The 15,636-nt window shown below is 36.7% G+C and overlaps 1 protein-coding gene across 3 annotated transcripts in view; it reads right to left on the bottom strand.

Annotated features, from left to right (window-relative positions):
- Positions 1 to 4,717: 4,717 nt before the first annotated feature.
- Positions 4,718 to 15,636, bottom strand: part of CNOT2 (CCR4-NOT transcription complex subunit 2) — a 92,530-nt gene continuing 81,611 nt past the window's right edge. For 2 of the 3 annotated variants that reach the window (XM_030478234.1, XM_030478236.1), the window contains 5 exons: positions 15,017 to 15,078; positions 14,871 to 14,920; positions 13,938 to 14,038; positions 13,224 to 13,368; positions 4,719 to 5,861 (listed from right to left, as the gene is read on the bottom strand). In XM_030478234.1, coding sequence (XP_030334094.1) covers positions 5,775 to 5,861; positions 13,224 to 13,368; positions 13,938 to 14,038; positions 14,871 to 14,920; positions 15,017 to 15,078 — 445 coding nt within the window. In that variant the 3' untranslated portion in view covers positions 4,719 to 5,774. Of the gene's footprint in view, positions 5,862 to 13,223; positions 13,369 to 13,937; positions 14,039 to 14,870; positions 14,921 to 15,016; positions 15,079 to 15,636 lie in introns of all 3 variants that reach the window. The other variant, XM_030478235.1, reaches the window with a different exon arrangement.

Below are 15,636 nucleotides of genomic sequence, written 5' to 3'. Positions count from 1 at the left end.
TACATCATCCATAGTCAGAGGAGATGCTGAGGCTGTATTTTAACTGAGGATGGATTTTAACATTCACTGGGTAATCTCATTGGTTTTGAAGTTCTGCACAGATAACTCGGTCATGACTCAAAGGCTGTTTGAATCAGTTGGAAGAGAAAAATTATCATCAATGCTCGATTTGTCAGAGCTGGGTGCTCTGGGGCCTGTTGTGAAGGTTTTAGCACTGCTGTCACCTGTCGAGGGCAGGAGTCAGGACGTAGGCTCCATGACCACAGGCTGCATCAGGAGCAGCCAATGTGATGTTAAATGCCCCAGTGAAGGAGGACAACAGGTTACTACCTGCTTTTTCAGGCTCACTCTTTACCCGTGACCAAGGGGCAGGCTTATCTGTTGCGAACTGCTGATCACCCACCTGAAGGCAGCTTGGATGGCAAGGATGCCTCCTCCTCAATCGTGTACCTTGAGGCTGGACAGCCTGTTGGTGGTGTCTGGCACCCCTGACATGAATAGGCTCACAAGTCCCCGTTTCCTCGCAGAAGTCTAGTAATGGTCCTTGTGATGTTCTTTGTGGAGCTGCCTCGCACTGTCTTCCATGAGAGTGCCTTTTCCAATAGCAAATGTATACATATAAAGTAAGAAAATGCCTTTTTAGAACAATACTATGATGCCTGCCAGAAAGCAAATTGGTCTTCACAGTGAGAGAGAGCTGGCTGGTAGAAACACACCTAGGGACAGAGGAACAACCAAACCTGCCCTTTTGTCCAAAAGGAGAACTGTAGCGAAGCTGAAGAGTTTCCACAGAATGACATCGACGTCTGCAGCAGACCGAGCAGCTCTGGGTGCCTGCTTTCCCTTCCCTTTCCTTCGCTCCTCATCAGGACTGTTCCACAGGTGATGCAGGATGGTGCAGTGGTGAAAATTGGCTACTTCACTGGATTGTTTATTAAGCCAGAGGGAGCTCAAAAAAGTGGTTTTGCAGAAAATTTTTTTGTCAGTTTCAGCAGGAAAATTGTGACGTATCCCCACATCCAGTATCGGCATGTTAAGACCAAGGGAATATGAAATGCAAATGATAAACCAAAGTCTAGGAAAATAATATACAAGCTCGGTTAGCACTGCTAGTTCTGGAGTGGGTTGAATCAATCATATTAAAAACTACTGTATTATTCAAGTAATATTAAAAACTAAAAACTATTAAGAACTATGCTTGATGTGCTTTAACATTACATTCAAAAAAGTAAAGTTCAACTCAACAGTAAAGTGGTTTTACAAGGTAAACTACCAAAGTAATTCAATCCGCAATTCCAAAACAAGTCATGCAGCTGCATTTCCTCTGGTCTTTTAAACTTACTAGAAGCTTTCACATTTATGGAAACGAGAACAGAGAGGAGAGAAATGAAAACAGCTACACCATTTTATTTCTCATACCATAGGAAAAATCCCACTAAGCATTTAGTCTGTCAATTCAGACTAACTGCTTAGCCCAAACAGCATGCTTTACCAGAATTCAACTTCTCCAGCGTAATTTTTAAGCAGCAGCAAATTTTAAGGAACACAATGAAAGGGAATGGCAATTGAAAACTAAGCACACTCAGAAATCTGGCTTTAATAGAAGCAATTGTTATATTTAGGCTCTTAACTCAAAAGAACTGTCTAGCTACCTCATGCTTAGGATGACACTGTGAATTTAGAAGCTCCTCTTGAGTGTGACAGATAGCAATCAAATTTTCCTTCTTGTTTCAGTCAACATCCAGCTATGGAAGTACTTTCAATCTCAAGTTACAGGGAATTAATAAAAAAAAAAATAATTAAAATATCTTTGAAACAATGTTATTTAGAAACCAAACACCCTTCTTCAATAGCCATGGCCACCTCTGACCTGTGCAGGACAAAGCTGACTGCCCCATAGATCTCTATGATTTCCAGTGCTGTTTAAGTCATGCCAAAGGTAGTTTCTGGTCTTTTTAGTGTCAACAGAAAGAGCCTCTCAGCACTCTGCACACAATTTCACATTTGACTACAATACAGTTCTTATTTTGGGTACATTCTCAGTATTTTTTTTTCATAGAAACTGTAAAATTGAAACAGAAAAGTACAAAAAATACTGGCTTAGGGACAGAGAGGATTTCAGACGTGGCCAACAGCAAAGTGATATGATTATACCTCTTTGTGCTGTATAGATGCATGTCCGTGAAAGAGTGGTGTGGTCCGTCATCAATCCTGACACACGCAGCCGACACTTGAACGGAGTCAGTCACGTGCAAAACAGTTCCATCCATGTGAGTATCTGCAGGCTTCCCTGGATTAATTGGGCCTTCAATTAGATTAACCAAGCCTATGAAGGTTTTCACATGCTTAAGTATTTGTGACACCAGGTAGTAAGGCAGAGGAGGTTGTCCTGGGTGATTTTTTGTTTGTTCATTTTTAAACACCCACGTGGAGTGTCCTGACTGCCTTCCTCCATGACCCCCTGGTACCCTTGATTTTCCCCACAAACAGGATGATTTAAGTAATACTGTTAAAATAACTGCAAGTGCTTTCTGCAGTACTGGGGTATAATCAAGTGGGTAAAACCCACTGTAACCCTGAAAATTCAGGGCAGTGGATTGCCAGAGAAAGTGGAGCTAGCTACTCAATAAAGATTGATAAACAAACACACAATAAGGAGCAATAACTATGAGAGTGTGTTAATTAGGCCAGAAATAGGAATACTTCTACTTGTTTCCAAGAACACCGAGTTAACTACTCAGAACTTACCTCGCATATTGTTGTACAATGCTGTAATTATGGGGAAAGAACCCATCTCAAATAAATGTATTCTTAAAATAACATTTTGTTCTCTCCCCTTATTAATAGCTTTAGTGGAATGTAAAAACCTAAAATAAGCCTCAGACCTTAATCAACAGTGCTGAAACTCTTCAGGTCAATTCAGTTGCCAATGAAGCCTGAGGTTTTCTTCCTCTCAAAAAATAAAAGGCAGTATGGGTTTTCTTTTCTTTTTATTACTGTGGTATCAGCTAAGAAGTGTTTCCCATTTTATACCTGGTTTTCTGTTTAAACCTCTCTCCTGCTTCAACCCAGAGTGTAACATGAAATTACGTCACAGATTTTAAAGTCTCCATATACACTTATTTAATCGACAAATGACAGCCAGAGTGTTCTTCCCCTTGGAAGGAGCAAGGCCCCAGCTCCTTGCTCACAGGTGAGAAGTTTGCTAAAATCAAGCATCTTGCATTTTTGAAGTATCATGCAGCTGAATACAACTGTATCGTCAAAGTAACCTTTTGGAGAACTTAGATTCCAAATTCCAGCTTGTTTTTAAAGTACCATAGGTATTTAGTAGTGTAAGTTACATGAAAAAGGGCATCTTATCTTGCTCTGTTTACCATATCTGTCGTTCATTTCCATGAGATTGGCTATGCAGGCAAAAAACTACATTAAAAAACCCTAAGCCCACAGAAGAAGAAATAATCATATTTATTTTGAAGGTGTAAACATCATTTTAGGAATCCTTTCAAAAAAAAAAAAAGCAAAGATCACATTGGACCTTTGGCAGTAAGAAATGTAACATTAATTGTGGAGTGAGCAAGATGCTTTTAGAAAGTTATCATTTTTAAAATGTATAGATTTATGTTTGAACAGTCAAATATACATTTGTATCTGCTCTGATTTGAGAAAGAGAAAAGGAGAATAAAGGGAGGAGAAAAAATGAAGGAGAAAAAAGGCAGGAGGATTAGAAAAGGAGAAAAAAAGGAAAAGGAGTTAAAAAAAAAACCAAACAAAAGGACAAATAGAAAAAGCCACCACCTTTTTCAACTCTTTTAGCCATCACCTCAATTATAACCATCCTCTTCTTTCAAGTTCTGAAAGCAGTGGGCTTTAATAATAAAAACCCCCATAATCAACACGCTTACATTTTTATGTCTCTCATCTTAAAATAGATATAAAAAAAAGTGTAGAATTTGAAATTGCAATACAGTTGAAACAGAGCCACAGCAATGCCATTAATGGTCCAATTTCCAAGTATAATTCAATACATGCCAATGAGCTGGTTTTGCACTACATAGAAAACCAGGTCAAAACCTAAAAAATAAACCCCCACAATTCAGTAACTTGATTTGCTGTCTTTTCTTGCTTTGGTCATTTCAGGTATTTTGAAATGGTTTGCAGCACTAGAGGCAAGTGGCAGTAGCATCAAGAAAAAGGAAACTAGCCAAACGGCTCAGGTTTTAATTCCTCCCCTCTAGAGAACAGTTACAATTTTCAGAATCAGTATATATTCATGTTTGTTTGCATCCAGAGGTTCAAGTAGTAGTGATCATCAAATGAAATGTATTTCTGGGTTAAGTGGGAAAATACCAACCTGGAACTAAGCTACGATCAGTTCTAAACCAAGTTTCTTCCAAGTGTTCCTTTTGTGATGAATTCTTGAAGCATCTTTATCATTTGAGATGTTCCCCACCCACCTTTCTAAAAATGATTTGCTATCTGCTGTTATAAGAGAAGGGATCTGAAACCAAGGTTAACCAAACTTTTTGGCTGTGGAAGCTTTACTGTGGAAAAGAATATAAACCTCTCATAAATTTACTTGTCAGCAGCAAAAAGACTCTTCAAGTGTCTTAACCACTGTACAGCTCGATAGTTTTAATACTTCAACTTTTGTTTTTTTCCATTTTTCATTGTTGAAGAAATAATTTCACAATCTCAAATCAAAGTCAACACTGCAGTGAGGAGAGCTTTTCTACTTTATTACAAAGAGAAGAAGCCTTTATGTGGTCAGAAAATACAAGATTGATCTTTTTTTTTTTTTCTCTTCCTATGAAACGCTGCTGTTCAAACAGCCAGAGTGAATTGTCTCAGTTCACTTCTTTAAGTCCCATCACATTCACTTGGGTATGGATGTCCTTGGCTGCTGAAAATCTGGCCCTTTAGTGCACAGGGCGACAAAGAAGTCCCCTGACCAGCAGTTCCAGAATGTCCCGTTTTCATATATTGCATCCATGCACACCTCCTAAAAATGAGGTACAGCAGGGCAAACATTTTCCAAAATAGATGTCATATATATAATATATACACATTCGTACATACATACCTTTATTCATGTGATGTCCAAAAATTTAAAAAAAATGTACACATTTATTACAAAATCGTAACAAAGACTGGACAGTGTTTTGCTCATTCTGGAAAGATGAAGCTCAGTAATACACAACTCTGGAAACTAACCAGAGACTGTGGCAATATCTTTCTTCTAAACAGTCAGATATTCTTGCATTAAGCTTGGCGAAAACTGCCTTTCAAAAACAGAAGGGGAAGTAAAATGAAGGAAGCAAACCTTGCTCATCTTTCCAAATGAAATACGAGAAGGATCTTCACATAAAAATGCACAAACATTTTTTATTACCAATAGTGCTACAATGAACAATGCAAATTTTGTTGTCTAATTTTTTGTCTTTTTTCTTTTTTTTTGTTTTTACATTTTGGAAAACTAAGTGGTAAACTTTTGTCAGTGTACTCGCTTGTCTTTACAGACCCAAGCTTGTCTGCTGGCAAAAAATAAAACAAAACCAAAAATTCAGACCCTGCTCAAACTAAAGAAAAACAATTACAAATTTAGTTGTTGGGCAGCACATAAGTAGTAAGGCAGGACCTCAAATGGTGACCCTTCGCATGAGCCAATTGCCAGATCCTCAAGGAATTAAAACCAGGATGCCTGAGCCACATCAGTTCTGCAGTTATGTTGAGTATTGTGCTGAGACAGCCATACCCCAAGAAAAGGGAAGTCTTTAGAAGGCTTGCTGAGCAGGGTTGTAGTTGAAGGTTGATGGCAGATGAGGCCTTTCTTCTAATTTGTCATATTCCAGATGGAACTCCTACAATTAAAATAAAAAGAAAAAAAAAACTGAATCAAACAACCTGTCATTTAGGTGGTGAGACCTGGTCTTTCTACCAGCCACACTTGAAAAGCACAAACACAGAAGATGTCAAGTCCTAACTTATCTTAAGGTAGAAACACATGATTTTGCTGTCTCAGATTCGATATTTTAAGCAGAAAGTCATCAATATCCTAAGCCATCATACTCATAACATGTAGGTTCTCCTATTCTTTTCCATGCTACATTAGTCTCAAAACCCTAGTTATGATCTCAAACAATTATAAAATATGCATACACAGAAAACAAACACATGATCATAGCATGAGCTGAATTACGAACGGAAGCTTCTGTCTTTCAACATATCAGACATACAGAGACTTATTTCAGAAGACCTGAAGTTTAGGACTATTTCGTGGCATACTATCAGACCCAACTGTAAGTTAAACTAGCTAGGTTTCTCCTTGGGAAACTCTATCTAAAATGCTAGACGCGAAGTACTGAGACCTACTTAAGCCAGAATTTTAAGAAAATATTCCACCACATTTCATACTCAGATAGGATGGTTCAGACTCACCCAAAGAGCTACATCCTGAGCAAATTGCTCCTGTATCACACTTTGCCAAGATCTTTCATGAGAAATTTTCTGTGTTTTATGAACAGCCAGAATAAAAACCTTTACCCATGTACTTGGATGTCACACAAGCTACCACTTGGTAAATAAGCAGCTTTACTGTCTCACCAGCACAATCACCTGACTTTTGTTTGAGAGCATCTGGTTTGCGCAATTTTAAATCATTTGAGTGATCCAGTAGGAATTCTTACTCTGACTACGGCAGCTACTACAAAATGGTTTGTAACCATCCCTGATGTCTAAATGCATCCCAATTCTTATAGTGAAAAGAGCAGCTTCCACCCTGTGACCTTGATTCGTGCACACAACCCTAATTAATGCACTTTGGCATTTGGTGCTTGTTACTTCATTCATGCAAGAACATACAATGATTTGCTGAAATCTTGTATTTCTCAGATCATTTCAGAAGTTTAACTGTCTCATCCCGATTTTATCTTCATTCAAGTAACAGAGTAAGCAGAAGTTTCAGAATTGTCCATCAAGGGTACATCTTGGCAATTCAACAACAGCTACCTTGGGCATGCACACTATTTTGCCCAACCCAGTGGAGAACCTCAGCAGAACATCATCTGTATCTGCAAAGCAAGCTTACCTATTTCTATATAGAGATGAAAACACTAAGAGTAGTGAATAGACTATTTAAGAAGTGATTTAACAGTGAAATATTTCAGTTTTGCAAGTAGCCAAAACAAATTAAAGACAAAGTCAAGGCAAGACCCAAAATAAAATCTAGGAAATCCAAGTCTCCGATCATTCTTCACTAAGGCAAAACAAGGCCCATCTAGCATCAAGAGAACATTCAGTATGGTAAGGAAACAAAGTAGGGGAAATGCTAATTATTCAGTAAGTCTGCATTCCTCAGAGAATACTGTCCCTAAACCTGGAAAAACCTAACAAAACCCTGTGAGGTTACAGCCATCTGCACTGAAGTGCTGCACATCTGCTTCTATTCCGGCTCCCCACTCTCTACTGCAACCAAGGGGTATTTTAGTTAGTTGGTGGTTTTTTGGGTGTGTTCTTTCATTTCAGTGGTGGGTTTGTCTGTCTTGTCTGTTTGGGCTTCTTTAGGTTATACATACAAGTCAAGTGTTTTTGGCATTCCTAATTAACACCATGTGCCAGTTGGTGTATTCTCCCTTTCTGCGCAGACACACACACATATGTGCCGATACTGAAGAGATGCTGGTTTAGGTTGGGTGGGTCTTCACCAATTCTGAAGTAATTTTACAATAGAAAAAAATACCACTCAAACTCCTCGCCCACTCATGACCTTCAAAGTTTCCATTCTGCACATAATCGTGGAAGGATCTGCAGATAACTATCAATCTATGGTCAGCTTCAATCAGTTACCTGGACCTCCACATGCTCTGAAATGTCTTCAAAATTATCCATGGAAAATGGCTACTTAAACTGCTAAGACAGTATCAGTAACCTAAAAAGGGCTTTCCAAACTTGAGATGGTAGCGTGCCTCTATTGGCAGTAGTAGCTGCGAACAAGGTGTGCGTCTGAAAGAAATTCTCAGGAGCTTGGGCAGCCCTTGTGTGCCACAAACCGGAAGCCCCTCATTTAGAAGGAGCAATAGCATTCCCTACCAAGTTTCCTTTAGATGGGAGTTTGTACTTCAAACTGTCATCGATTTTCAAAGTAAACAGGCTTAAAACAGACTGATCTTGTTTTGCATCCCAGTGACAGCAATGCTCAAGTCCAATATTCAGTAGTGTATGAGGACACCTCAAGTTATATATGACAATACCAAAAAAAGAACTCATTGACCAAATTTTTGAAGACTAAAAGGCAATTATTTATTACATGTAGAAAAATACTTATATTACAGATATAGTTTATTGTTTTGCTTTTGATTCCAGTGGCCACTGTGGTTTAGGATGTAAACAGTAGCACTGATATTTTTTAATATAAACAGATACAAATAAAATGTGGGGGGAAAAAAAAAAAAAGTGCCATTTATCATTGACAAACATCTGTTAAATTGTTTTATTTTCTACATGGAAATAATTATTGAAAATTAAATACCTTATATTAAGCAAGAATAATGAATACTAAATGTGTGTGGAGACTCAGAGCACACATGCGACACTAAATGAATTGTTCTATGCAAAGAAATCCATCACTTCTCATGTCATCCTGAAAACTTATTTTGATGGTAAAGTTACATCAGCCTGCACATGTAGAAATAACAATAGGCAAGAATACTAGAGATATAAGAGAATTGCTGAAGATAATCCATAGCATTAATAGAGTAAAACAAAACAAAAAGTTAGCAGAATAGGAAGTGTCCTGAGGACGCTATATTCTGGACTGTGTAAAGTCCATCAAAGGAGATGGTAGAAATCTCATGGCTAGCTCAAAAATTCCAAATGGAACTGAAAAAACAGCATTTATATTGGCTTAAAGATAGATGCAAAGACCCAGATTTAAATTATGTGCTGAATTAAAATGCTATGGCACATCCCTATCAGAGGAACAGATTTAACATTCTAGCTATTATAGAAGTATGTCAATGAATATTGATCTTAGAAGGGTAGGGAGTAATTTAATATAGGCAACAACCCTTACAAGCAAATAAACGCTTGGAAATATAACCTGCCCTCCCACAAAGAATTCCATGTTTTGTAACTACAAAAATCAAAGTAAAAGGGTTTTATATTCTTGTCCCTTAGATGGGATTAATTCTCCTTACTTTTCAAAGGAGAAATTCCAGACAGATTACTTCAGGCAATTTAAATGAGGATTTCAATAAATATGCAATTGTAGAAAGCATTTTTGGTGTCAACTTCCCTTCCTCTCTCATGTCTCCTCAACAGCAGCAAAATACATAGCCCAATCCTCAGTGAAAAACCAAAGTGTCTTTAACCATACTGTACTTTCCACGTGCCCTAGGATGAAAAACCATATATCTGTAATCAGCATTTTCCTGCATTTTGTTTTGCATTTAAAGTGAATTTTACATTTACTGTGATTCATATTTTTTTCACTATTTACTACCATATATCAACATAAAATTAATTTGATTTTATTTCCTAATAGTTTAGGAACTCTCATTACTCAGCTGTTAAACTGCATTTCCTTCTTCAGTCTATTATCGATTAGGAATATAAAAATAGAGCCTACAGCTTAATAAAAAAGATAAATTAATTATTTAATGTTTTCTTGAAGTCATTCTGTCTACTGGGCTTTGTTAAAACCAATCCAGGACAGCATCAAGAAATCTGTTAGATCATGTCTGGTGTACGTTTTTTACAAACGTAGTCTTAAAATTTAGTCATATCATCCAAAGTAGAAAGTTGTATTTCAGTACCTATTGAAATGCAGTATAATTTAAAATAGGTACAATAAATACATAAGCTCATAATGCACCATGTCTGCAAAGCACAACACATTAAAATATGTGCTGCCTGTATTTGAGCATATACACTAGAACCGACCAGTTTATAAAGTACTGTGAAAAACAATTGAATTTATACATGTAAGAGACAGTAATTTACTAGAAATAATTCTTGGCTGACTGCTTCAAGAAAGGGCTAATGAAACTGTTTAGCAAAAATTACTACTGCAGCCTTCTAAGGAACTGATATTCTCAGCATTCAGTAATAATGCAGCAGCTATAGCAAGAGACTGCAATTTATCAGAAGGCTTTTTCTCACAGCCTCTTATATTTTTAACTTCCTGAAACATTAACTAAAGCTTCTGCATTTGTTTGATAAAACTACTTGGCCACACTTTTCTTTGCTTTCATGCAACACAGAGTTATGAAATACTGCCATTCTTGTTATGGTAAGTCTTTGTTAGTCTTCCTCCAAGGAAATATCAACTCCGGAAATTAGTATCAGAGGTAACAACATTCCTATTCAAAGCCAAGATCACACCTGGTATACATCTAAGTTCTTATTTATGTATCAAACATGGAAAGGTCACAGAATGATTTCTAGCAAGCTATTCCTTTCCCATGTAACAAAATAGCAATTTTTCCCCAAATCCATCTCTAGCTTCCTGCTGTATTCTGCACCAAAATAAAATTAAATACAAATTTTAAAATAATTCTCCAGTTCCAATTTTTACAGTAAGAACTACACAAGCCTAAAAGAAATTCTCTCTTCCTATGGACACCAGGGAGGGGGGAATCACGTTCTTTGTTAACTTACTGCTGCAGGTGCAAAACTTTAGAAAATACTATCCGTCTCCATACTAGTTATTAACTGCTTCTTAATGTTGGGGCAATTAATTTCAGGATGCAAAGTAAAAGGAAGAGAATCGGTGTAGCTCTTGGGCAAAATCATTCGGAGAATAGTAGTGATTCATCTCAATCATCTATCTATCTCTCTCACCACAGTAGTTTCAGGAATGCCTAATAGGTGAAGCCAGCTCTACTCTTTAAGAGGAAGGATCTAGTGTGCTAATTAGCAACTCAAGTACTGGATACTGAATTTCAGGACAACACTCAGGACTCCAAATAGAGATAATACTGTCTTCAAAAGTAATGCTTAAGCACCAAGTAGCAACTTCATACATTTACTACAGGTAGAAAAAAAGGAGACACTAAAGAGGTTACTATCCTTATACAATGGGCACCATTTCCTCTTAGTAAAAGAAATGTGTTTCCGCATAGGGTAAAAGAATCAATTCCATTGATATATGAACCTACATGAGGCTCTTATTGCTCATAAATAAATAGAACATATTCAGTCGACTCTGAAGAAGAAATTTATCCTTTCAAAAGGTAATTACTTTCCCTCTGATGATCTTACGTAATAATAAAGTAGCTTTAAACAGTGTCTTGGGAAACCTAAGGAAGTATACCAAGCAACAAATTAAAACTTTCCTTTTGTTTTGGGTTTCTTTTGGTTTTTTTGAGGGGAGCAATGCTTTTGCTTTGAAGTTTTGGAATTACCTTGCATTTATGAAAAGCCATCCAAGTTGGGCTTGCCATTAAAAACTTCAGTTACAAAATCTTGGTCCTTATGGTCACAAAGGCAGCAGAGGCAATGAGTCACGCATGCAAATGGACTGAATAACCTCCCATATCATTTGGGTCAACTAAAATGTTAATTTCTGAGGGGAGCTTGCACAGACTAAGCAAACTTACTGGGGGAGAGAGGAAGAAAGAAGAGTATTATATCCAGTTAATCTCTAGATGACAGCAAACCTCAATATACAGAGGGAAGAACACTGAATTTTATTCCCTTTAATTTAAAGCTGATGTTTAAAAACACATCAACAGACATGTAACTATTTAATGCAATATTTCACAATCTCCAAGTGTATAGATGCAACTTGCTCCCAGAAATAAAATGCCTATTCAGAAAAAAATTCAAGAGTTGGGCTCCAGGTGACAAGATTTCTGATGAAACACCTAAGGATGTGGAACCACAAAATATAGTTCTGACATGCTGAAATCACATCTGTGAGTTCCAAGCTTCAAGATTAATCTGGTCTGATCTGTTAAGTGCTTTTGTAGAGAAAAACGGGAGTGTGATATTCCTGTGACCTACAGAAGGTCTGATATGGAAGTTCTATGTTCCTCTCTCATTGACGAATCCAACATGTCAGCTAAAACTTGAAGCAAAATCATGCCACGTCCATAAGATCTCATGTAGCTAAACTTCAATGGGGAAAGAGATTCTTGACAAACTGTTTACCTCAAAAAGACTCTAGGTAGGTGAAATTTTCTATGTATACGTGTATTATGTGAATGCATGTTTTTTCAGCTCCAGCTGAAGCTGAAGGCATCACCTTGTCCAGTAGCTGATTTCAAAAGAGCACACCTCTTGCCAGGTAGTGAATGTTAGCACTTCTGATGTACTCAGCTAGTGTTCTGGCACTACAAAAATCTTTGCTTTAGCGGGGAAAAGAAATCACAATCCAGCCAGCAAAAGACATTGTATGATACGGTCTTAAAAGCTGGAAGCTAGAATTGGAAGTTGGATGGTCTTAGAAGTTGGAAGATACTGGAAATTAATTATTTTTGGGGTGGTGGAGTAAACAAAGCATAATGCTATACATTTCTTCAGCTAACAAGTAAAGGTGAACATTACTGACAGTATTTACGGACAGAAAGGAACAACTAGATTATGCAAAGTTTGAAGGGAAGACTGTAGATTTTTTTAATGCCTCTTGGCCTAGAATACAGAAAACAAGTATCATGAAAACATGACTCCTCCCTAAAAGAAGTGATTTATTTCAAAATACTCTGACATTAAACAACAGAGCACAGAAGGCCTGCAATATGCTCAAGGAAAGTACCTGAAAAACTACAACAATACTCCTCCCACTCATCTCACCCCCATTTTTAATTCCAAAGTGAGATACGGTGGCTCCCTATTTAATTTTCTAAAGCAAAATAATGAAATACTCACAAGCACAATTTCTAAATTAATGCTTTCTATTCTATAATTCTGTACTTGGGGGGAAAAGAAAAAAAAAAAAAGCTTTTGATTGTAACAAAACTTATAATAGAAGTTCTAAGTCCTTGTACGTCCCAAAGAAAACTGGAAACAGAGAGACAGCTCCTCCTTTCCCACAAGGAAGCCAGTGTTTTAGGATATCTTTATTCCCTCACACATCAGAAATTAAGATAGTGAACTTAAACAACAGAAGGCTAAAACACTTGAGACTGGGGGGGGGGGGGGGGAGGAGGTTGAGTTTTACTTTTGTCCTTCTAAAAATACATGGTTGACAGACTTAAAAAATCTGCACAAGGGGAAAGAGATACCTTAGCTACTTTCCTCCAGTTAAGACAGTCAAAGAAGTAATATGTTCCCCTCTCGTACGTATTGGTTTTCATTGTTGGCTCCATGCCGGGTGCCCTGGTGATCCATACTCGTTCTTCTTTGTGGTATCTCCAATCCCGGTTAAATCTTTAATTTTCAATAGGAAGGAAAAATAATTTTTAGTGTTAGTTATCTGAATGTGACTTAATAAACAAAAATTTTAAGGGTTTCAATTAAAATTGTACAATATATTCAAAAGTAAACAAACCTTTTTAAGACATAGTTATACCTGTGATCTCATACCTCTTCCATAGAATTATTACACCTTAAACTAATCACATACGAAACTTTAAGAAGTCTGGTAGGTTCAAACCACTAACTCATATGACTATTTCCTGGTTTTTTGTTTTGTTCAAGATAGTTAAGTTACATGCTTAATAATGACTAGCACCCGCCACTTTTTCACAGTGCTTCATAATAATGCAAAATTCACAAGACAGGCTTTTGATTTCTACTATATGAATGAAAAAAAAAAGAAAAGTACAAAATTGAACCAAGGTTGGAGGAGGTATTTAAAAAAAGGTTTCCAGCTTTAGATTGACTAAGCTTCTGTTTTCAGTTTCTAACTTGTTGGGTTTGGGTTTTTTTTTACATCTACTACTTCTTTACTGCAACAGATTAAATCATAAAAGACTGACAAAATAGTTTGAACGTACAGCTCTACTGCTGCTAATAGCTGTAATACATCTCCTCCATTCATGTAATAGAGATAAAACAGGAGATCTTCTCCATATCGGCCAAGTTTTATTGCAGCCAGCTGCAAAAGATTGAAGAAAATGAGGATGAAAAATCACAATAGATAAATGTTTTAAGACATATTATCCCACTTAAATAACATAAGGATACATCCAGAATGTGCTTCCATCCTAAATGTGTTGCAAATGACACTCTAATATAACAAGAGTAATAATTATCAAACCAATCCATTTTTCTTCACTTTTAGTTAACCTCTGCAACTTAAAGGATACAATAGAAAAATAAACAGAAGTAACGAATCGGCAAGACAGAATTTTCTGCCTTTGTGTATCCTCAGCTACTTTTTATTTAACAAAACAACCACCAACATTTACTCACATTTTCCCACTTCAAACGCTATTAAGTAACATAACTAAAATTTCTTACAATATTTCTCAATGATCACTCTTACAGAACTGCAACAGCTGAAAGGAAACATCTATCAAAAAAATCCCTATTCGTGTAGATATGGAATGCAACAGATAAATGTGAGAATGTCTTGAACCACAATTCCGACCTCATCTCTACAAATATCTCAATTTAATATGCCATTTGAATATTACAGTATGTGGACTGTAAAAAACTTCTGCTTCGCATGAAGGGCAAGCTCCTAAAAACATAATGTGCTCTTTTGCTAACCATGCCCATTCTCAGTTTTGTCTTCCCTTTCTTTTTCTAAGGTGGAAAAAATAGAACCTTTTTCCAGATGTGTCCAACTAGCTGGTTAATGCACCACCGTCCCCCAAAAGATTGAGGACATCCTGCACTGATTTTGACCATTACCTATCCAGAAGAAAATCTAGAAAATTACTATAATAAATTAACGAAAAATACACACATACACACGTACTCACCTTATCCCTAATGTGAATGTTAGTTAAGTATTCAGATGGAACATGGAAGTCTAAAAAAGAATCGGAATTGATGAAACTATTAAGACATGTAAATGAATAGAATTTGCAAATATTAATATTGAATTAAATAGTTATTTCTCTATTACCTATGTCTTGAGGTCGACAAGGTGATGATGCCCAGGGTGATGCAAATTTGGGATAAAGATTTCTGAAAAAGAGAAGCACAAACTTAGCAAAATTAAAAACAAAACCCAAACCAACCACACAAAAAAACTCCATAACCAACCTCACAAGCCTAAAAATCACATCACACAACCAAAATCACTAGCTGGGGTGAGAGGGAAAGAGAAAACGAAATTTCCAGCCTGCTTTCCTAAAACGGTTAGATTTATTCATTTTCTTTTTAATATGTGGAGTAAGATTGCATTTAAAGTGCCATGGGAATCTACAGGGTTAAGATTTCCTTTTTAATCTATCATTCTTTCAACTTAAGCGTCAGGGATCCCAACCCCTTCCAAGGATCCAATTTTACACAGGGTTTCAATTTGCATAGGAACAGCTGCCACAAGCTTGCTCAGTTCTGATTTATTAGCCTATAATAATAGGCTAATATTATTCCCTAAATGGGAAGGAAAAGCTTATACTGGCAGATTTTCTTTTTCTTTTAAACTAACCGGTAAAGCTTTTACTCTTCTTCTAAATTTCAGTGTCGACAAATAAATCGAATCTCAGCACAACATGAACATAAGCTTATTATGATTTAATA

This window comes from Strigops habroptila, chromosome 3 (assembly GCF_004027225.2).
Source record: "Strigops habroptila isolate Jane chromosome 3, bStrHab1.2.pri, whole genome shotgun sequence".
In the NCBI taxonomy this organism is placed as follows: domain Eukaryota; kingdom Metazoa; phylum Chordata; class Aves; order Psittaciformes; family Psittacidae; genus Strigops; species Strigops habroptila.
Note: the sequence above shows the minus strand (reverse complement) of the source record. Positions and strands in the feature narration are given on the sequence as shown.